Genomic DNA, 23,742 nt, shown 5'->3' with positions numbered 1-23,742 from the left:
GTATATAAAGATCCCTCCCTCAAGTTAGGAAGGCTGGGTGAGGAGGTTAAGGAGGGTCTATGTGCTTCTGGGAAGATGGATCCCTAAGCTGTTGCCTGGGAATAGTGTCTTTCAGGTTTGTGACTTGCTTGTGACTTCCTGGCTTCAAAAAGGAAACAGAGCATGGTATAAGGGAAAGCATATTGTAAGAATGGGATTTTTGCAAGGTGGATGGGACAGGAGGAGCCAGAGAAGTTGGTGACAGTTAAGACCAGAGGGGATTCTGGATAATTCTCCAGAGGAGGAGGAAGGAGAGGAGGAACTTCCTGGCAGAGGACTGAGAGGGGGAGGAGGAGAACTTCTCAGCTCGGATCCAGTCCTGAGGGCTTCCTGAGGATCTTTCTTTGGACATTGATACCCCAATTCCCCGGTCAAAGGCATTCCATCGCTTCTCACCCAGCAAGACTTTAATCATCAAATCAGCTAAGTTGTTCGGACTTCATTTTGGGAGCCATCTCTTGGGCTCCTTCCCCAAGCTTGCTGAGAGACCCTTTCTGGTTTGACTTGCAATTATAGAGAAGGATAGAAATAGAAACAGAAGGAGAAGAGGGGAGGGGAGACTCTTGGGAACAGGAACCCCAAAGGTTCCCACCCAAGTGATGGACCCCATAGAAATAGAGAAGAGGGCACCCCAAAATTCCTCTGCCCTTCACCCCTTTCCCTGGTCCCTATATTGATATTAATAAAAGACATTCACTAGTCAGATAGCATTCCAGAGAGCCTGAGATACGAGGGGGAGGGGAATCACGGCTTGGTCTGGCTGCCTCTATCTTGAAGCCAGACCACCCACCGTGAAATTGGCTGACCTGGGGGAAGCTTGCTTGAACCCTGCCCTCATTCAGAATTGGATTGGGATCCCCCATACCTCATCTGATAGGGAAGCCTTGCCCCCAACTCCTGTGGGGTGGCACAACCATACAGGTCACCCAGTTTCGGGGTGACACCCCCTCCAAGTCTAGCCAGTGTATAATTGGCGGGAGGGGAGAGCTAGAAGAGAATCTCACCTCATAGACTCTCTCTATCTCCCTTCTTCATAACTTTGGTGGCTGGCTTTCATTATTTTTACAATACTGAGTTTGGGAAGTGAGAGTCAGGAGTTCTAGCTCTGTTCCTTTTTTTAAGGCCATCCCTTCCATCGAAGACATAGAGCTAGAAGGACTCCTTAAGAATGTCTGATGCAACTCTCCTTGTTTTATACATGAAGAAGCAGAGGCACAGAAAGGTTTGAATGATTTGCCCAGACCCACAGCTAAGTTTTTTAAACACAATATGAATCCAAATTTTTCTGACTCCAAGTTCATAGCATACTATGCCACGTTGCCCCTGAATTTCATTTACCTCGTCTGTAAAATGGTCCTCCCAATATCAGCCCTAACGTGGAGTCTTAGGGATTTCTCAGTGAATAGAGAGCCAGACCTAGGGATAGGAGGTCCTGGGTTCAAATTTGATCTCATATAATTCCTAGCTGTGTGATCCTGGGCCAGTCACTTAAACCCAGCTGCCCATCCCTTACAGCTCTTCTGCCTTGGAAGCAATACTTGTATTGATTCTAAGACAGAAGGTAAGAGTTAAAAAAAAACCCAAAACATGAAGTCATTGCAAATACAAAATTGAAGAAAATGTGAGAAAGTATTTTGTAACCAAAAAACATTCTGCTAATGCAATGAATCATTACTATTATTATTGTTATTATCATGGGTAATTACCTTTCTTTGAGTTTTTTAGAAATCTTAGAGATTCTATCTATTCAGATTCCCTGAATTTATCAGGTTGAGGTGGGATGGGTAATGAGTATGGGTAATGGGCATAATAAGTTCATATTCCTCATCCTGGAAGCTGTAGGGAGGCTGGGGGCTAGAAGAGACCCTAAGAACAGCATATTCTGTCTCACGCCTGTCAGCTAGTTGTTTGGTCATATGCCTGGGGCCAACATTCTCATAACCGTCATCTGTGGAGTTCATGGAAGGTCTTCGTTGGGGCCCGTGCATGATGAGGGCATAGAATGGCTCCTTTGCATTGTCTTCATTGTTTTCCTGCCAATTGTTTAAAAAAAAAAGCCAAGTTTGTATTGGATGCTCTTCTGCCTCCCTTTTCTGGGCATTCCTCTTCCAATTGTGTCTTCTCCACTTGTACCCCTAAAGTATACCTCTTACCCACACAAAGTGCCCCCTACTATGCTCTCCTTGGCCTTTGCTGTCCAAATGGTGCCCATCTTGCTAAGGTGCTCTACTCTTAGCTAACTATCATGGAGAAAAGCTTCATCCATGAACATTTCAATGACATTTTGTGACAAGTTATAGCAGAATATGTTCTCCTTTCAAGGTCTGCATCTCTCAAACTTGAAAGGCTAGCATTTCATACAAAAGTGTGGATTTCTAATAGTTTCAAATCCTGTCATAGCTGGAAAGGAGCTATTTGGGAGAGAGGCATTTCCTTTTATGTCCTCCAAATGACACACATAGGTGGCCGTTCCTATCTATAAATCCCCTTGTGGGTTTCTGAGGCACACAAGCTGAAAGATGGTGCCTATGGGTTCTGCATTTCTTAGGTCTGTTTTAGAAAAACAAAACAAATTTCTCCTTACCTGATAGAAAGCAGATGAGACTTCTTCATCTAGAGGAAGAAAAATAAAGCAATTCATCAGGCTTTGGGGATGCAGATTTTTTTTTTAAAACCATTTATTTAATTAATTAATTTAGAATATTTTTTCATGGTTACACTGGGTTGATCATTTAGAGTCTATATCCCCAATCATATGGGGATGTAGATTTGATGTGGGGAACAGGCATGGAGCTACAGATGAAGAAATGAATGAGCAGAGGCCTGTCCTATTGGGACTCACCACCTGTTTTTCTGCAGGCATGAGCTGCTGAACAGAGGTGGAAGAAGTAAGTGGGTCAACTCCAAATTCATATTATTTAACTTCACCACAGCTAGCCAATCATTTTGGTTTGACAATCCTTTCATTGATTCTTGTTCCCACCCCTCCATGAAAGCTGTTCTAACATTCTCCCACACTTCCTTCTCCCCTTCCTCACTTTTTAAGACATCTCCTCTTACTTTACTGAGAAAATAGAGAATATTCCCTATGAGGCTCTCTTCTCCCCTTCTCTTTATCTCAAAACCTCTTGAGATCATCTCATTCTTCCTTTACTCTAGTCTGAAAATGAGGTGGTCCTTTTCCTAGACAAGGCCACTTTTCTACTAGATTGCCCCACCTTCATCCTCCCATCCCTTCACTTTCAATCTCTTCCCATTTCCTGGTTCCTTCTGCACACAAAGATGTCCACACCTCTTCATCTTTAAGTAAACTTCCTTTCTATCTCCTCAAATTATATTTTCCTCCTTTTCAGTCAAAACTGTTTTAATTCATTGCCTCCTCTTCTCCTCTCATTCAGTCCTCAACCCTTTGCAATCTGGTTCCTTCACACTACATGAGCCCCAGCAAGTTATTTACTTGATAAATCTAATGGCCTTTATCTACATCTTTTTTAACTCATCTGTAGCACTTAACATCACTGACTTTTCTCTCTTCACTTGGATGCTTTTCCTTCACCAGACTTTTATGGTATTGCTTCCTCTAGGTTCTCCTTCCACCTCTCTGTTTACTCATCAGGCCTCTGCTGATTCTTCTTTCATACCACATCCCCTAACTGAAGAAGTAATCTAAGGTTCCTTCTGAGGCACATTCTCATCTCTCTTTATAATCTTTTACTTGATGATTTCCTTAACTGCCATGGTTCGAATAATCTCTTTGCAAATAACACAAATCTTCCTAAGCTCCAGTTCCAAGTCACCAAATGACTACTGGGCATTTAAAATTGAATATCCTGTAAACATTTCAAACTCAAAATATCCTAGCAGCTAGATGTCCCAATGGATGGAGTACTGGACTACAATCAGGAAGACCTGAGTTCACACTCAGCCCTCAGAAATTTACTAACTATGTGACTCTGGGTAAGCCACTTAATATCTGTTTACCTCAGTTTCCTCATCTGAAAAATGGAAGAATGGTAATAATTGCACCTACTTCAGAGGGTTATTTCAAAGATCCATTGAAAAAAGTGTTATATAAAAGTTATGATGACAATGATATCCAAAATATAGCATTCTTCCAAATCTACCCATCTTTTGAACTTCCTTGTTTCTGTTTAGGGTAAAACCATCCTTGCAATCTCCAAGTTTGTAAATTCTGTATTATCTATAATTTCTCATGCTTGATCCAAGCAATTGCCAGATTTTATTGTTTCTACCTCCACAAATTATCTCACAAAATACAGCTACCCCTTTATTTCAGATCTTGATCATTTCTAGCTTGGACTATGATGATAATTTCCTGATTGGTCTCTCTGCTTCGAGTATCTCCCCATTCCAATCCATCCTACTTCTGAGTAGGTCAGAAAGTCCTTGGAGCTGGGTCCACAAAGTCACATCCAGACTTCAGAGCCTGAACTGCCGTCTACTGCTTAGAATAACAGATTGTTAGAAAACATTTAGTGTGGGGCCAATTTGAGGGAAAATTTTGATGCTGGGCATATCTGAATGGAAGGAAAATATTATTCCTTTATCTTTCTTGCCACTGACATCTACTTTGAATAATACTACAAACAGGTAAGGGATACATCCAGTAAAGAACCAACAGAGAGAGCCTAATTTTTTAATGTATGACAGGCAAAGGCAACATAAGGATCCTATGACTCTGGACTAGTAAAGTCTTCACACTGCCCCAAGATGCCAGGCTAGTTAGCCAGCCACTACTACTTATTCCCTTGAAAAATAGAAGTATCTCCATAGACAAGTGAGAAAATTTTATATACTTTAAAAAGTAATCCCTAATTGATGTGAATTTAATTAAATGGGATTAAAGTACAATTTTAAAATTATTAATTTCTTGCCATCTGTATAATACTGTGCTACCAAGAATTTTTTTTTTTACATAGGAGTTTCAGGAGCATGACAGACTGAAGTTATAAGACAGAGTATCTCCTGAATAGCATTCTCAGAAAAAAAACAGAAAGCCAAAGATTCCAAATTAGCAGAAATCCTTAAAAGAAATGTGATTCTAGAAAAAAAATCAAAAAATTAACAAATAACATGCTTTCTAACACAGTGATGGATTAAATGGCGCAAAAAAAGAAAGAAAAAATATCCTACAAAGTAAATGGAAATGGGACTAAAATCAGAATTTTCTTGAGACACAATGGAGTAGATGATAAATACAGTGGAATAAGGAGAAATAACAAAATAAAACCCATTATCATATAAAAAAAGAACTGGGAACTCTAAAGGAGAATTAATAAATATACCTAATCAACATTTGTTAAGCACCTATTATGTGCCAACCACTGTGCTGAGAACTGGAGATGATCATGAAATAACAGTTAAAAAATATTTCGGAGGCAATAGAAACGAAACAATAGAACTCAGTGAAAACAGAGGTATTTTACTGGAGGACAGAGTATTAGAAACAGAAGAAGACAGAAACATGGCCAATAAATTACACAAAAATAAGAGCTTCAGTAAGTGAGTGACACAAACAGACTTGAGGAGGAAAAGAAAGAGGAGAGGAACATATTGATTTGAGAGATCATAAAGAATAAGAATAAAAGAAAAGAGCCAGGCAAAGAGGGTGAGAAGTACCGTGTGTGTGTGTGTGTGTGTGTGTGTTAGTTATGATTCCAGTGAGATTAGTACTAGTGAATAGTGAAATAAGAAAAATTGGGTACATTCTGATGAAACAAATACTTTTACAAAGTGTGGTGACCTAATGGAATATATTGCTGTTGTGGTGAGATGGATAATTATTATATGTTCAAAAAATAGAAGAAGTTACAGGAGACAAATAAAGAAGAATTTTATTATTATCTAGAGCCAGTTAAAGAATTTTTGGACAACAATAAGCTCTTAATTTAGAATAAAAAGGAAAGAAAAAGATTGGGAAAAAATAATTGCTGTAAACTCAAATGCTTAAATGGATCTGGTATCAATGTAGATCATGAAGCAGGCATGTATGTCCATTCTGTCTAACTCGCCCTATTACCCAGAACCCAAGAGTCTTAGGAATAACAGTATCCCAAGACCACCATCTCCCACAGACATTATCTTAGGAAGCAACACTGAGGGAGCTGCAACCTGCTCAGTGCTTCTGCTCCTACTTTAGCTCCTGCTTTCACAGCAGAGGCAGCTATTGAAGACCCCCAAAAGAAAATTTTAGGTAGTAATAAAGTCCTTGGAACCATAAAATGATTCGACATGAGGGGTCGAAATGATGTTAAACTAAATGAATTGATATATTCTTTGCTACTGCTCCCTAAGAACAATGGAACCTTTCCATCTGATTTATAAAATAACCCTTCTATCTGGGTTGTTTTCCCCATTAGAATTGATGTGTGCTCCTTAGAAGCATGGAGAACTGTTTTGCTTTTCTCTTTCTAACTCTAACACTTAGCACCTTGTATATAATAAGTACTTATTGGTTCATTCACACACAGTACAATTACATGAGGACAGGAAATGGAGTGCCATTTGTAAAGAACAGAAATAAGTTCAATTTGGCTGGACTATAGAATGTAGGAGAGAGAATAATGTATGGTTAATTTGGAAAGATAGGTTCAAGAAAATTATGAAGCATTTTAAAAAACCAAACACAGGAGATTTTTTTGGACATGACCAGCTCAGAAATTTGTTTTACTTAACTATGCATACTTGTTACAAGGTTTCTTTTTTTCCCCCAAGAGAGGGAGTGAGAGAAAAAAAATTTTGTTAACTGAAAAAAATTAAATGAAGAAAACCCCCAAAATACTTTGAAGAACTTAAAAAAAAAACAGAAGAATTTGTACTTTATTATAGAAGCAACAGTGGGTCACTAAAATTTATTGAGCAAGGGAGTAGTATGGTTAGACCTGAAATTACAGAAAATTCCTTTGGCAGCCATGTGTAGAATGAATTTGAATAGGGAGAAACTTGAAGTAGGAAGACTGATGAAGAGACAATTTCTCTTAGCCCAAATGGGGTTAAGAAGAGTAAGACATGATTGAAACTAGTAAACCATAACAACAAATACATACATAAATGTACCCCAAGTGAAGCTCTAAGAAAAAAATATCATTGAAAAGAAAGAGAAATAGCATGGTTTAATAACAGTAATGATTTAACTGATATTAATACTAAGATTCAGAGGAAGATAAACAATTTGACCATATTGAGTCCCTTACATTTTTATCTTTCTTATTTACATTTTTATATTTCTCTTGAATTTTATATTTGGACATCAGATTTTCTTTTTAGGTCTGTTCTTTTCTATAGGAATCCTTAGAAATCTTCTTTTTTGTTAAATAACTATATTTTCCCCTGAAAGAATATAGTAAGTTTTGATGGGTAGGTGCTTCTTGGTTGCAAACCCAATTCCCTTGCCTTCTGGAATATCATATTCTAAGCCTTCCAGTCCTTTAATCTAGAAGCTGCTAGATCCTGTCTTATTCTGGTTGGGGCTCCATGATATTTGTTTTTTCAATGAGATTTTTTTATATTTTCTTCTATATTTTTCATTCTTTTGATTTTGTTTTATTGTTTCTTAATGCCTCGTGAGGTCATTAACTTCTCTTTACCCAATTCTAATTTTTAAAGACTGATTTTCTTCCATGACCTTTTGATTCTCTTTTTTCCATTTGGTCCATCCTACTTTTCATAGAACTGTTTTATTCTTTGGATTGGATTTTTTTTAAGCTCTTTTTTCTTCCAATGGATGAATTCTGTTTTTAAAATAACTCTTTTCTTCATTGGATTTCTGTGCCCCCTTTTCCACTCGGCCAATTTTGCTCTGTAAGATGTTATTTTCTTTTTGTATCACTTTCATTTGTTTTTCCCATTTTTCTTCCACTTTCCACTGATTTTTTAATTCCTTTTTGAGTTCTTCTAGTGACTTAGACCATTTCCCACTTTTCTTTGAAGTTTTGCATGTGGCTACTTTGCTTTCACTGTCCCCTACTGAATCTTTACAGTTTTACTTCTGGTTCTCCCTTATCTTGTGAAAATTGACTCTCTCTGCCTACCTTTCAAGTTGTTTTCCACAAGATAATCCCCTCACTCCTTGTCAATTCTATGACTCAGTCATTTGAGGCACTATTTTAAGGTTGTTTTGGGAGGATTCTTAGAGTGGTTCCAGCTTTCGCTGCTACTAAGCCCCATCTTGGCTTCATCCCACCCTCCTCGTGCTTCTTGATCTCTTTGCTTCATCTGATAGTATCGGTCTCCTTCCCTTCCTAGATTCTCTCTCCTCTCTGGGTTTTTGTGAAATTGTTCTCTCTTAGTTTTCTTCCTTATCTGAACATTTCTCAGATGACTTTGCTGAGGCATCAATATTATGCCCCTTAATTATAGATGTATGCCAAAATTCTTTACTGTGAACTCTTTTCTTATTTCTCCTATTCTTTTATGCCCTTATCAGCTCTCATAGATTTAAACATCATCTTTAAGAAAATGACTCAATGATCATATATTTTCTGCTTTCCCTATTATTGCTCTTAAACATCTTTTTTTTAAAAGGTCTATTCCATCTTCTCCCTAGTAAACAAAACATATCTCTTCAAACTCTTTCCCTTCTCTTTCACATGCCCACATGCAGATGCACACTAGGATAGTTCAGAAGGCTTAGAACTCTATCTTCATATCTATCTAATACCTATCCATCTAGCTCTTTTTAACTTTTTCACTGTTTTCAATCCATGTAGAAACAATTTTTAACATTTGTTATTTGACATTTTGTAATTCAGATTCTTTTCTTTCCTCCTTTCCTTTTCCACTCCCTGAGGCAGTAATTGATCTCATATAAGTAATAGCAGTGCTGTCATGCAATACATATTTCCAAATTCCTCATGTCGTGAAAGAAGATACATATCATACATACAAGAAAAAACTCATGAAGAAAACAAAGTGAAAATTGAAATTCTTTGATCTGTAGTCAACCCAGTAGTTCCTTCTTTGGCTGCAAAAAAGTTTAGAAATTTAAAATAAAAATCTTAGACTTGAAATGGATTTTAGAGGTCATCTAGACCTTTACTCACCTAAAAAGATTTCTTCTCTAAGGAGACAGGGAAATATATCACTGGTAAGTAGTTATCCAATACCTGCTAGATGATCTCCAGTGAAAGGTACCTTAGTACCTGGGACAGCCTATTCCTTTTTTGGACAGTGCTAATTATTAAGAAGTTTTTTTCTTGTATTTGTTTAAAAGGTAGCATTTCTACAATTTTGGCCATCATGATCATGTCCCCTATACTTTCCTTTAAGATAAATATCATCATTTCATTGCTTTCTCTGATGGTCTGTTATCTTCTCTAAAGCCTAATTACCTTCTTGCATTCCAGTTTATCAATGTCCTTTACTAAATATGATGCCTTAATGTTTTTATCACAATGCTTCAAATGTGTGATCAGTGGTGAGTACAGGGGTTATCACTTCCTTAGCCCTGAACTATATTCTATTAATGCAGTCTAAATTTAGATGAGCAGTTTTAGGGGCCAGTTCCTACTGTTGTTTCATTTTTAGCTCAATTTTCTCTAAAACTACAGGTCTTTTCATTCAAGTACTTATTTGGACATATCCTGAATTAATTTAGTTAATTTTGTAGATCCATATTTACAATTTTACATTTACCCTTTATAAATTTTTTATGTCCTTACTTTATGTCTTAGAATCAATACTGTGTATTGGTTTGAAGGCAGAAGAATGGTAAGGGCTAGGCAATAGAGATTAAGTGACTTGCCTAGGATCACACAACTAGGAAGTGTCTGAGGCCAGATTTGAACCCAGGACTTCCCATCTCTAGGCTTGATTCTAAATCCACTGAGTCTCCTAGGTACTCCCTATCAATTTAGTCTTAATAAAAGAAATGAATCAATAGGAAAAAAATAGGAAGTAACTTACTTTCCTTGTGGCACTCTTTCTTTCTTCTCTTGAATATAGATACCATTTGTCTAAAAAGAAAGGAAACAATAGTGTATTAATTATGTTATAAATATCAATAACATATCATATATTACAATCAGTTGTCATGTCATGTCATGCTATTTTAGGTTGTGCTGCTATATTACATTATGTTGTCATGCCACATCATACCATGAGATATCATGTTATATCATGCCATATATAGCATATTTATTAATATTTTATTTATTAATTTTGTTATATTATTTACTTATATGATTTAACAGACATAAGTGTAGAATCCCTAAACTAACCTTTGCATCAACCTACTTAAGATAACCTTTTCTTGATAGAAAAGTAAAAAAACATGTGAAAGAGACAAAATTTATTATTGAGTTGTCTAGACTATTTTTCACCTTGATTTCATATTGTACGTATTGTGGTTTAGAAAAAAAGACCTTGAGCTCTGGGGTCAGATGTCTTCGATTCACATCCTACATCCTTCATTTATTCTTCAAGATGAAATACTTGTTCCACAAATTCTGTGGGAGCTGGGTCATCTATAGTGAAACACACCAGAAGCAAGTTTTGTTCCCTAAGATTAAACTTAATCAGATTAAACTTGTCTTCTACTCCTTCACAATTTCTTCCCTGTGCCTGACTTTTTTTTTTAAACTTTTAACTTCCATCTCAGAATCAATATTAAGTATTGGTTCTGAGACAGAAGAACATTAAGGGCTAGACAATGGGGGTTAAGTGACTTGCCGAGAGTTGAGGCCAGATTGGAATGAAGGTCTTCCTGACTGTGCTACCTGGCTGCCTCTACTAGTCTTATGCCATAATAAGAATGAAGGATGCTCAGAATAGCCGTGACTTCATTACTCTTTGGCTTTACTCCTAGCCCTCCTAACTCTCTGTAATTTCTCCACCATAGCCTTGTGGGTACTCTCTTTTCCTATGATTTTTCAGTTCCTTAAGTGTTGTTTTTCCCACTAAGATGTAAGGTTCTTGAGGTTCTTCTTACCTATATTTACATTCCCAGGGCTTAGCACAGTGCTTGGCATACAGTAAGAATTTAAAGAATGTTTGGTGAGTTGATAGCAAGGACTTGCGTCACTTGACCTACCTTGGATTTGGCTTTCTCATCTTTAAAATGAGTGGGTTAGAGGCAGGTAGGTGGCATAGTGGTAGAGCACCAGGTCTAGAGATGAGAGATCCTGAGTTCAAATCTGGCCTCAGACACTTCTTAGCTGTGTCACCCCAGGGCAAGTTACCTAATCCTCATTGCCTATCCCTCACTGCTTTTCTGCCTTAGAACCAATACTTAGCATCAATTCTAAGATAAAAGGTAGAGGTTTTAAAAAAAAGAGTGGGTTAGGCTAGATTTCTTCTGAAGTTCCTTCCATTTCTGTGTCTATGATATGAGCTCCTCTGTGGTAGCTCTCCATCTTCTCTTCCCCTTTGAGTATCAGACATTTTCTCTTCTCTCCTAACTTTAGAATCTACATATTATTTATCATTTCCACCCTAGAGCTAGTATTCTTTATTATACTTCTATTTTAAATTCACTTTCTCTATTTGAAGAATAGAAGGTTTTATTTTATTAAGGAATTTCAGGTATTTGAGACCTAAAAAATATTTTTTATTTGTATGTAAGGGAGAGGAGAGTTCTTTCTATGTCTCTGAAGTCATTTCAGATAAGCTGGATAAATGACTGTCTATATGTAAGAATTATCCTACAGTTAAGAGCACTGTCCTGGAATTAGGAAGATGAGTTCAGATCTAGCTTTAGACCCATCATGGCTGTGAGACCCTGGGCAGGTCATTTAACCTCTGATTACCTGACAAAAGGATCTACTGGATACCCTAGAGAAGGAAATGGTAAACTACTTCAGGATCTTTACTAGATAGAGGTCCAAAGGACCATAGTCAGACATGATTGAATCAATGAACAATAACAAAATGTATTCTCTTACAAAAAATGAACAATATGAAAATGTTATGCATTATAATACATGTATAACCCTGATCAAATTGCTTACCTGCTCTAGGAAGGGGGAAGGAAGGAAGGGAGGGAGACAATTTGGATCATATAACTTTACAAAACTTATGTGGAAAATTGTTATTACATGTAACTGGTAAAATAAAATATCTTTACAAAAAATAAAAACTCAAAAGACTCAACAAAGCACTTATATAATTCTTTAGTATTTGAATTTTATAAATATTATTTCATTTAATTCTCATAGCAACTTGTGAAACAGGTATTGATTTGCCCAGGGTTACACAGCTCATAAATATCTGAGGCAGGATTTGAACTTGGGCCTCCCTGATTCTAACTCTATCAGTGGATGTGGATTCCACATCCATTAGTGGCCCCATATAATAATAGCTAACATTTACATGATGTTTTAAGGTTTGAAAAGCATGTTACATAAGTTAGTTTATTTGATTCTCCCATCAATCCTGTAAAATATTTGAATTGTTATAATTTGGAAGGAGAATGAGCCTTCCTTGCTTAGCCCTAAAGACAGAGGTGGGTGTTGTGGAAAGAGGGATTAGGTAATTAGAGCTATCCAAAAAAAGTAGTGTAAGGGGCAGCCAGATGGCTCAGTAGATTGAAAGCCAGGCCCAGAAATGGTAGGTCCTGGTCCAGATCTGTGTGACCCTGGGCAAGTCACTTAACCCCCATTGCCTAGCCCTTACTGCTCTTCTTGTGAACCTTGGAACCAATACATAGTATTGATTCTAAAACAGAAGGTAAGGGTTAAAAAAAAAAGTAATGAGGGCCCTTTAGGAAGTATTGGCTTCTCCACAGATCTTTATATATATATATATATATATATATAAATTCTTTTTCAGGTATAGGTTGGATTAGATGGTCCCTAAGATCACTTCTAACTCTGAAAGGCTACGATTCTGATAGTATTCCTTGGGAAACTCTAAACTGCTAGGTCTTGACTCAACACCATGGATGTATTTGGACCATTTGGGCCATTTCTTTCATTTCTCATTTCTCCTTCACCTTCTATAAAAAAATATCACAAGTACAACTCAATCAGAAAAGACTCTGTTGTCTTTAGAAATTGCATGATTCTGGCTTCCCTTTTACTTCTGGTATTTCAGACCTAAGCCACTGTGGAAGGAGTGGGTGGAAAAAGCTTAATCCACTTTTAAACAACTGATCTGAGAGGCCCATTCCCTCAAACCTTCAAATAATGTCAGAGAAGCAGGAAGGAAAGGAAATGACCACGTCGAAGCACAGAAACCAAGATGAAGTGATTGATGAGGAGACTGGTTAGAAAGATATGTAAAGCAAGCGTACAAAAATAGTAACGGATATTAAAGAGTCTTGGTCTGATGATGTTTCTGTTAAGCATGGTCCTAGAATGAGAAGAATACTTAAAACACGAGATCTCTCTGCCTTTCTCCTTTTCCTTCAGAGTCAGTCACTTTTTGAAGATGACTTTTTTTATTTTAAATAACAACTTTTACCTTCTGTCTTGGAATTCATACTGAGTTTTGGTTCTAAGGCAGAAGAGGGGTAAAAGCTAGTTAAGTGACTTGGCTATGGTTACATTGCCAGGAAGTATTTGAAGCTAGATTTGAACTTAGATCTTCCTGACTCTAGACTCAGCCCTTTATTTAATTTGCCACCTAGACACTAGCCTGCTAGTTGGTAGTGAGGCATCAGAAAAGGTTCATGCAAGGTGCTTGAGCTGGGCTTTCAAGGAATCTAGGGATTCTAAAACTTAGAGATGAGGAAGGAGGGCATCCTAGGCATGGGCTCAGCCTGAGAAAAGGCAAGGACAGAGGAGATACGTCTTGTTTGAAGAATAGTAAAAAGGCCAATTTATATAGCCAGGAGAGTTCATAAAGGGGAGGAGGGTGTAATGAGTCAGAAAAGGTTAGGCTGAAGTCAGATTAGGAAGGGATTTAAATGCTAAATGGAGTATTTGGTCCTCTAGGTCAGTGATGGTGAACTTATGGCACAGATGCCAAAGATGGCATGAAGAGTGCTCTCGGTAGGTATACAGCCACCCTCCCTCCCTGCTCCCCCAAGTTCATTCTTAGAAAGGCAGAGGGACTTGGGCAGAGCTGCTCCCCTCCCCTCTGCCCAACATCCCAATGGGAGTGCACAGAGGGGAAGGTGGGCAGCTCACAGGTGGCAGAGGTGGAGGGGAGAGGAGCATTCGGACCACTCCTCTCTTCTTCTCTACACTTGCTGAGGACATTCCTCACTTCCCCCACCCTTCTGCCTAGTAGCCCAATGGGAGAGCTTCCTCCCTCCCCTGTGTGGGGTAAGGGGGGGGCAAGGCATACCCAGCATGTAGTGGGGATGGGTAAGCATGGCACTTGGTCTGGGGGGGTGAATTGGGGGTGGGGCCAAGATCTCCATCTCTAAAAGGTTCACCATCACTGCTCTAGGTAATAGGGAACAAAAGAAGTTTTTTGAGCAGAAGAGTGGTCAGATCCGTGCTTTAGGAATATCAGTTACAATTACATAAAGAAAGATTGCCAATAGAAAAGACTTGAGGCAGGGAGTCCAAGGCTCTTCCATAGATATTCTGTGGAGTAAATGGACCCCAAGACTTTGGCCCTAACATGACATTCCATTTGGAAATAAATATTGCTCAATTTGATTCTCACCTGAACTTTTTCTGTTCTGGGTTTTCAATTCTGTGCTTCTTGTGTTCCTCTTGGGTATCCTTGGGCCATCTACAATAAAACACACCATAAGCAGTGCTCCTTAGAGTACTCCCTGAGAAGATTTATTCTTTTGTTTTTTGTTTTTTTTAAACCCTTACCTTTGTATTAGAATCAATACTGTATAGTTTCTGCCAAGGCAGAAGAATGATAAGGGCTAGACTATGAGGATTAAGTAATTTCCCTTAGGTCACATTACTAGGAAGTATCTGAGGCCAGGCTTGAACTCAGGACCTCCTATTTCTAGAGTTTGCTTTTAATCCACTGAGCCACCTCACTGCCCCCTAGAAGATTTATTCTTGTGTTTTTTTTTAAACCCTTAACTTCTGTGTATTGGCTCCTTGGTGGAAGAGTGGTAAGGGTGCGCAATGGGGGTCAAGTGACTTGCCCAGAGTCACACAGCTGGGAAGTGTCTGAGGCCGGATTTGAACCTAGGACCTCCCTATCTCTAGGCCTGACTCTCAATCCACTGAGCTACCCAGCTGCCCTGGATTTATTCTTAATATTAAAAATATTGCTTTGATGACACATGTAATACCCAGTGGAATTGCTTGTTGACTATGGGAGAAGGGTGGGAGGAGGGGAGGGAAAGAACATCAATCATATAACCATGTAAAAATATTCTCAATCAATTAATTAATTAATTAAAGATTTTCAAATAAAAAATATTGCTTTGTAATGTTTTTCTTCTGAGCCTTTTTCTCATACTTTTGTCCTGACAGACCTAGGAATATACCTTACATTCCTTGCCCCAGAGCAGCTTTTAAAATTGGGATAATTAAGATTTAGAATGTAAGTTCTATCCTGTCTAGTAAACAAAAACCAATTTCCACCAAGTATGTCCAGAAGATAAGAAGAGCAATAAGGGCTAGGCAATGGGGGTTAAGTGACTTGCCCAGAGTTACCCACTAAGGAAGTGTTTGAGGCCAGAATTGAACCCAGGACCTTCCATCTCTAGATCTGGGTCTCAATCCACTGAGCTACTTATTGCATCCATTCTGTATATTTTCAAGAGTAGCTCCTAAAATTTGGATAATTAAGATTGAAAATATAAGATCTATCCTGTCTACTAATTTCCACTAAGTATGACTCAAGGGGCATGGCCAAGTCCTTGCCTGCTTCCATTAAGATGAATGATGGAAGGCAAACCTAACCAAATTAACCACTTAATTTCTCTATCTAGATAAGCAAGAGTATGGAATCCTGTGATCAAGCGTGTGACTCCCCCCATCATCATAAGGGGATGGTGTGGAGGGGAGGGACTGGAAAATATTAGCCTACTTCCTCATTAACTATCCACTAATTAGAGATGCCTGGGCTGTCTAAAGGAGGACTAAATAATGAGCTTTTAAAATTATATTTAAATGGCTCAAGCCTCCAAATGAGTTGTCTTTGATCTCTGAGAAAGACCATGGACCAATTAACTTATATGCTGCTCTAATTGATAAATTGATTTTTCTTATCCCAAACTCAGCCTCTCAGAATGTTTACTCATTACACCCCTAATTCCTTTTCACTCTTTTATAGCTGCCCTCATCACTGTTGGCAGCATCAGTAATAGTCCTGTCCTCTTTGCCCTTCAGCTGGGCTCTGAGGTCGCTCCAATTTGTCTTTTTCTTTTTCCCCACAAACCTTAGAAACGTCTTTCAATGTACCAAGTTACAAGTCATTTCACCAGCTTGGGCCTCAGTTTTTTCATCTATAAAATGCAGACATTAGTTTAAATATCCCCTGAGGTCTGTTTGAGTTCTAGCTTCATGATCCTAATAAAAAATTCACGTTTCTATCACAGATGTAAGATTTGATATAAGAAATATACATTATTTCATGTGATCCTCACAGCCTTGTAAGGCAAATGCTATTATTATTCCCATTTTTCAGATAAGGAAACTGAGATGCAGGCAATTAAATGATTTGGTCGAGGTCACACAAATAAATATCTGAGGTAAGATTAGAACCGAGGTCTCTCTGGCTTTAAGCTGAGAAATTTCTCCACTAATCCATGCAAGGTGCTTTCCCCTCTTTTCCGAAGGCCCAAATTTTAATATATTCCACCCCATTTGCCTCTCTGCAAGGACTGCAGAATAAATTACAGTACAGTGAGATTCTCTGCTGTTCGTTCCAAGTTTAACAAGGGCTAACACGGAGCCTTTTTTTATCTCTTATCTTATGGGTGATGGTAACCTCCTTTCCTTGGCTTCCTGTATCTTTAAAAGTGAAAAGTCTGAGCCATTAACTTTTTCCACCATATTTTTGGGTTTGCTCTTTTCAGTGACTGATATGTGCTAAGCCTATCATGAATCCCATGAATTAAACCCATGAGAAGAGACAGAAAAGCCTCCCTCTGAGCTCTCTTTTTTACCCCTGGCTCTGACAGTATTTGTTTCTATTCTATGTTGCTTGTCTTCAAGAAAGAGTCAAGAAGTTTCAAGAATGGGAGCAAGCTGCTTGTGGCTGGCCCCCTTTCTTGGAAACTCTCAGACTTGCCAACATGAGTACAAGTTGACATTTGGGCCATATTACATATCTATGCCCTCTTTATACTTGATGAATTTTGTACTTAGGTGGTATATGTTTTAAATTTATGTGTTCTTGCTTTAAACTTCAAAAGGAATGTAAACTCCCTGAGGCTAAGAACTGGAAAACTATGCCATCTTTGTCTTCTTATTGCTAGGTGAGACCAGTGCCTGGCACATAACAGGATCCCTCCCCTGCCCCCTGCCCAAAGTCAAGAATAGCTTTTATAGCATGTTATTATACTGAATTTCAAATTCTCTAACAGAATTTTTAATGAATACTAATTGAATTGTATTGAATCTCTCCTCCATTTGGAGAGGATTGGTAATAATAGTTTCATTTTTATAGTGCTTTCCAGTTAACAAATTACTTTCCATTTATTATCTTGTTTGATCTTCCAATAACTGTCAAGGAGGAAATACAGATCTTATTTCATTTTTCAAATAGGGAAGATGAGACTCAGAGAGCTAAAGACACTTACTCAGTTTCACACAGCTATTATTAAGTAGCAGAACTGGAAAACAAACCTAGTTCAGGAAGAAAGGTTCTTTGCCTACCTACCCTTGTTAGAATAAAGTGGTGCCTACCAAAGGAAGAAATGAGGATGCAAAAGTTCCTGCCTACATTTTTTCAAAGATAATACTGAGGCAGATACAGTATGTGGGATTCTGGGAAGGACAAGGAAGGGGAAAATCAGTGGGGATGGGAAAAAGCTTGTTAAAAAATATTGTTTCCTGTGTTTGAGCTGGGTTTCTCTATATTCTTTTTTCTCCCTTTCTTTTTTTTTTTTTTTTTTTTTTTTTTTGGTTTCCTTATTGAGTAAAGTGTGGTACAGAAAACAGAACACTAATTGCTTGCTGCTGTACTGGAGAAGTTATAAACTTCAAGTTCTTTGCTTTATCCCATAATAGGGTGGGTTTCCAGGGATCTCCCAGATTTGACTCTTTAATTAGTCTCATTCTTTTTTTTTTCTCTGATCTGTGTCTTTCAGCTAGAATTCATCATTTTGCTGATGACAGACTTCAGAGGAACTAGAAACAGATGGCCTCTAAGAAGGTCTGCAATTTTTTTTTGGTTGATAGTTTCAATCTCCTCACCACTTCCTTTAAACAAAAATAAAACTTTGGAGAGAGAATTATTGTGAACCCATCTCCTTTTCTAGAATCCCGAACCAGTGATATTTAACTAAATTTGGAACTCTTAAGAGTCTCTCCAGCAGCTCTACTGTTTCTAAGCATGCATTCTTCATTCTGTACTCTGGACTGTACCCTGAACTGCCCCTCATTCTCCTTTTTTGAACTCCCAAACACTGAAAGGAATGATCTGAACAGAAACATCACTCACTCTGTTTACCCTCAGACAGAGAAGCTATACTGCAAATTCTCTGACAGTAGCAGAATTTGAGTTTTAGTAGCTTAAATTTAAAACTTCCAAAAATGCTATAACTTTTAGAATGCATGTGTGTTATACGTGTGTGTGTGCGCACGCATGTACATAGTCTAATAGAACAAGAGCAACTTTAGAGAAAGATCTGTTTTATTTTTCTCTTGGAATCCTCAGTCCTTAATATAGCACTTGACACACAGTAGGCATTATATGTCTTGTCTCTGACATATTTGGGTGATGTTCCCTACCTCCTCTCCCAAAAAGCACTTGACCTTTCACTGTTCAGGCAACTAATTCTCTTTGACCAAAGGATCTTCATCTTTTTTTTTATGCTATTGACCCCTTTGATCATCTGTGGAAACCTCTGAACCTCTTCTCAGAATGACATTTTAAAAGGCAGAAAGTAATATATATGTTCTATAGGATTATTAATAGATATATTATATAGGATTACAAAGGAAACAAAATGTTAGTGAAAATAAAGATGAAATGTTTTCCGATTTGAGGTCATAGACCCTTAAAATCTATCTACAGTTCTTCTGAGGATCTCTGGACCACAAGTTAAGAGCCCCTGCTCAAAGGTGATAATTTTCAGATGAGTTGCCTATGTGGAGGGAGATTCTACACTGGGAATGTTTTACTCTAGTGAAATCATTTGTCAAAGAAAATAAAAACTGGCACATTCCATTTTCCATTTCATCAGAATGCTTCACAGTCATGAACTTATTCTTTCCAAACTTCCAAATACAATGCATAGCAATTCCTGAGTATAAATCAGAGAACTGAAGCACAAAAAGACAAATCATTTTGTCCCACAGAAAATGGGTCACTTCTGGAATATGTGCATATGTGGTGATGGTGGGGAAGAGAATTGTAATATCCATGATCTTAAGTTGGGTGTCTTGGCTTTTTATACCCAGGTTCTTAACTTCCCCAACTGCCCCCTCTCCTGGAGTTCTGGGGGGTACTGTGGAATTCTGTGAGGCAGTCTTGACCCCACTAAAGGTCATGACTATTATAGAATACACATTTATACAAAGCCTAGTATATGCCAGATATTATCTTAAGTGATTCATAAATATTATCTCATTTTATTTTCACAACTTTGTGAGATAGGTGCTATTATTATCCCAATTTCATAATGGAAGAAATTGAGGCAAATAGAGGTTAAGTGACTTACCCAGAATCACATAGCTAGTAAATAGTGGAGGCTGGATTTGACCTTGAGTCTTTTTGACTCCAGGCCAAGCACTCTAATCACTGAGCTATCTGGCTACTATAGTGGATAGAGTTAGACTTAGACCATAGGATCATAGGTCTAGTGCTCGAAGCGACCTCAGAGGCCATCTAGTCCAGTCTCATCATTTTGTAAAAGAAGAATCTAAGGTTCTCTATGCAAGTTAAGAGACATGTCTAACACGTGTAAAACCCAGTGGAATTGTGTATCAGCTATGGGAGGGGGGCTGAAGGGAGGGAAGGGAAAGAACATGAATCTTGTAACCATAGAAAAATATTCTTAATTAATTAAATACAATTTTTGAAAAGAGAGAGAGAGAGAGAGAGAGAGAGAGAGAGAGAGAGAGAGAGAGAAAGAGACATGTCCAAAATCACAAAGGTAGTAAACATCAAATGTAGAGTCTGAAGTCAGGTAAAGATCATTATAGACATTTGCTTAGCTATATGTCCCTGGGCAAATCACCTAGCCTCTGGGGACCCCATATTCCTTATCTGTAAAATGAAGAAATTGGACGTTGAGTCTCTAAGGTATCTTCTGCCTCTAACGGTATGAACTTTAGCCACATTTGGAACCATATTGGGAGTTCGTGTCTGTCTTAGGCTATGTCTTCCTCTGGTTACCACATCTAAACTCATCCTCATCTCAGATGTAAAGGTGGGAAAACCTCTTAATCTGAAAAGTTTCTTCTTGTCCAGCAGCTGTCTTGATCCTCGCTCCCTCCTGCCCAGCGCCCCCACAGAGCAGAGCCATGAGCCTGCCTGGACTCACCTGAATCTGCTCCGGAGACAGTTCCCCATCCTTTCATTGAGATTTTTAAGCTCCACTCCTTATTTCACTTCCCTCTTTGTCCACCTTTTCCCATATCTCAGAAAAAGAGGGAAGCCCAATGTGAGCAGGGTAGCGTCGTTATTGAACTGCTAGTCCAAAGCTCAATATAGAGAAAAAAGGGGTTTTCTAAAGAGGGGAGGAGGATGATGATAAGAAAATAACAGAGGGAGGAGAAGAAAGGGATGCATGTGTAACTTTGTGGGTGCTCGCATCTACATGTGACTTCCTGATGTGTTAGAGAGTGAGATAATGAAGCTCATTTTCCTCACTTTGGTGTTTCCATAAGCCCTATGGAGACACAGAATTTGCCAGGTAGTGTGAAATTCCACTTTTAATCCAGACTCTAAACATCTCTCTTCTAGATGATTTCAATAGCATGCAAGTTGGTCCTCCTGCCTCAAGTTTCTCCCTACACAGCTGACAAAGGGATTTTCTTAAGGGCAGATCTGACTTTCCTACTCAACAAATTCTAGTGGTTCCCTATTGCCTCCAAGATGAAATATAGGTTCCTCTCTTAAAGCACTGTACAACCTTACCTTAAATCAATTTTTCTGTTTTAGATTTCTTTGGGAAAAGAAAGGGGTCAAAATACATTGTTTCTTTTTGGCTGGATCACCTTAGATCTGGGGAGTCCTGTTGGAGTACAGGGAGGAGAAGATTCAATAAATATATCAAAAGCTTTGCGGAAAGAACACTGGATTCAAAGGCAAAGGATGTAGGTTTGAATCATAGCTTTCTTACTTTCAACCTACTTTTCTGATTCCATCTCATGGGGCGGTTATGTCCTCATCAGTAAAATAGAAATTTGGATTATTGTGACTAAATAACGTTAGAAATGCCTCCCTACTCTAAGTCTACAATCATATGTTAAAAGACAGGATGAGAATGGGACAAGGAGGGGCCATGAAAATATTTGGGGGTGGTGGTGGAGGAAGTGGCCAATTCTCAGAAATTATCTCCCTGCTGATTATATGACATGAGATGGGAAATAATAGGTCACAGGAGTTAGGGAGACCCCTAGAGATCACTCCATTCAATCACATTTTATAGACGAAAAAACTAAGGTTCAAGTCACTCAATTAGTAAGTAGCAAAACTAGGATTCAAAATGAATTTTACTCCTCTTAATCCAGTGTTATTTCTTCTATACCATCTTAGAACCCTTTTTTCTGGGGCTGTATCACTCTCACATCCATTACTATTGCCGAAGTGTCCAAGAGTCTTGGACTTGTGTCTTGATAATTTCCTGTGTTATACTATTAGTCAGCAGATGTCACAATTTGTAAGCCTCTGACTCAGCGGCAGAGTAATCTGATAACTTACTCCAAAAGGGTGTAAGCAGGCTACTGTAGAAGATCATCAAAGCAACTGAGTATGATTTGTTTGCCATCTCATTGCACAGGGCTCAAACTGAATAAATTCAACAAGTATTTATTGTCATTTGGTTGTGTCTGACTCGGTGATCCCATTTGAGGTTTTCTTAGCAAAGATACTGGAATGATTTGTCATTTCCTTCTCCAGCTCCTTTTTACAGATGTGGAAACAGAGGCAAACAAGGTTAAATGACTTTCCCAGGGTCACATAGCTAGTAAGTGTCTGAGGGAAGATTTGGACTCAAGTTTTCCTGACTCCAGGTCCAGTTTTCTACCCTCCGTACCACCTAAATGTCCAAAAAAACCCTTATTAAGCACCCAATATGTACAAAGGCAATAGGCCTTGGCATAAAAATTTCTGCCCTTAAGGAACTTGTATTCTTTTAGAGGAAAAAAATCATGTTCATGAATAAGTAAATATGATGTCTTTTTTTCTTATTATACCTCTTGTCCTTTTAGTAATCTGTCTTCTCTACTCCTTTAACCTCATACAGAGAAGAAAAACCCAAACCTCAAAACAAAATAAATCTCAAAACAAAAAATAAAGAATTTAATACCTACATCCACCATCCAGCAAAATCAATTCCCACATAGGCCATATCCTAAAATGTGTGCGTGCGTGCATGTGTGTGTGTGTGTGTGTGTGTGTGTGTGTGTATTTAATGTTTTAAATTCATTATCTCTTCTCTGTCAGGAGGTCAGTAGTGTACTTCATCTTTAGTTGAAGTTGTAAGTCTTTCAAAATCATTTTTCTCTATAAAATTATTTTTCTCTATACAAAATAATTTCAAGCTGGAGAGAGGACTAACGATGTGATGGGAGAGGAAGAATCAGAAGCTTTTTGTAGGATCATGGATTTAGAGGTTGGAGTAGGAAAGTCCCTCAGTGGATACAATGTCAGGCCTGGAGTCAGGAAGACTCACCTTCCTGATTTGAAATCTGGCCTTGGACATGTAAAAGTTGAAAGTCTTTGGGTAAACCACTTAACTCTATATGCCTCAGTTTCCTCATCTATAAAATGAACTGGAGAAGGAAATGGCAAACCATTATAGTATCTTTTTCAAGAAAACTCTAAATTGGATCAAGAAGAGTTGGACACAACTGAAAATGACTGAACAATAACAAGAAATTTTAGAGATGAAAAGAACTATAGAGATCATCCATTAAAGCTCCTTCATTTAAAAAGAGACTGAATCCAAAGGGGTTATCACTTGCCCAGAATCATACAACTATTCAATGTCTGAGGCAGGATTTGAACACGTCTGACCCTTCTGGGAAATAATATTCAGGTCTTAGAAAGAGCAAGAAAAAGATCAGTGATGCAATGAGAGTTAACCCTGTAGATCTGGTATATGTCATGCCAGGATTTCATCATTTCTTCTAGTCTGGTAGAAAAATGCACATTCCTGTCCCATCCCATAAAGCTATTTTCCAAAAGATAAAGTCTGAGTTTTTTATTGAAAGGGGAAGGTCTCTATTAGATGATTCTGAATGCTTTCTTGTCGCTGATGTTTTAAGTAGGTAGGCACCAATTAGTAAAGCTGTCTAGGGAACTTCTCACTGAGAGATTTCTAAGCAGAGACTCTAGAAAAAGGAGGGGATATAGATAGGAAGAGGAGCTCTTCCTAGAATGGAGGCCATTTATCAAAAGAAATTCAAATAACAGTGAGTAGATTTGCTAGGAGAGAACATAGGGCAAATAAATGAATATGAGTTCAAGTTGGGTCATAGC

General features: G+C 38.1%; 1 protein-coding gene across 1 annotated transcript; it reads right to left on the bottom strand.

Moving 5' to 3' along the window:
- Positions 1–1,778: 1,778 nt before the first annotated feature.
- LOC123239503 (germinal center-associated signaling and motility protein-like) lies at positions 1,779–20,607 on the bottom strand. The gene is made up of 5 exons (XM_044666784.1): positions 20,579–20,607; positions 14,614–14,682; positions 9,964–10,013; positions 2,624–2,652; positions 1,779–2,072 (listed from the first exon to the last, which is right to left on the bottom strand). The coding sequence occupies exons 1-5, from the start codon at positions 20,605–20,607 to the stop codon at positions 1,779–1,781; spliced, it is 471 nt and encodes a 156-aa protein (XP_044522719.1).
- Between the last annotated feature and the right edge of the window lie 3,135 nt (positions 20,608–23,742).

This window comes from Gracilinanus agilis, chromosome 3 (assembly GCF_016433145.1).
Source record: "Gracilinanus agilis isolate LMUSP501 chromosome 3, AgileGrace, whole genome shotgun sequence".
Classification (NCBI taxonomy): domain Eukaryota; kingdom Metazoa; phylum Chordata; class Mammalia; order Didelphimorphia; family Didelphidae; genus Gracilinanus; species Gracilinanus agilis.
This window is presented reverse-complemented; position numbering and strand designations above follow the sequence as displayed.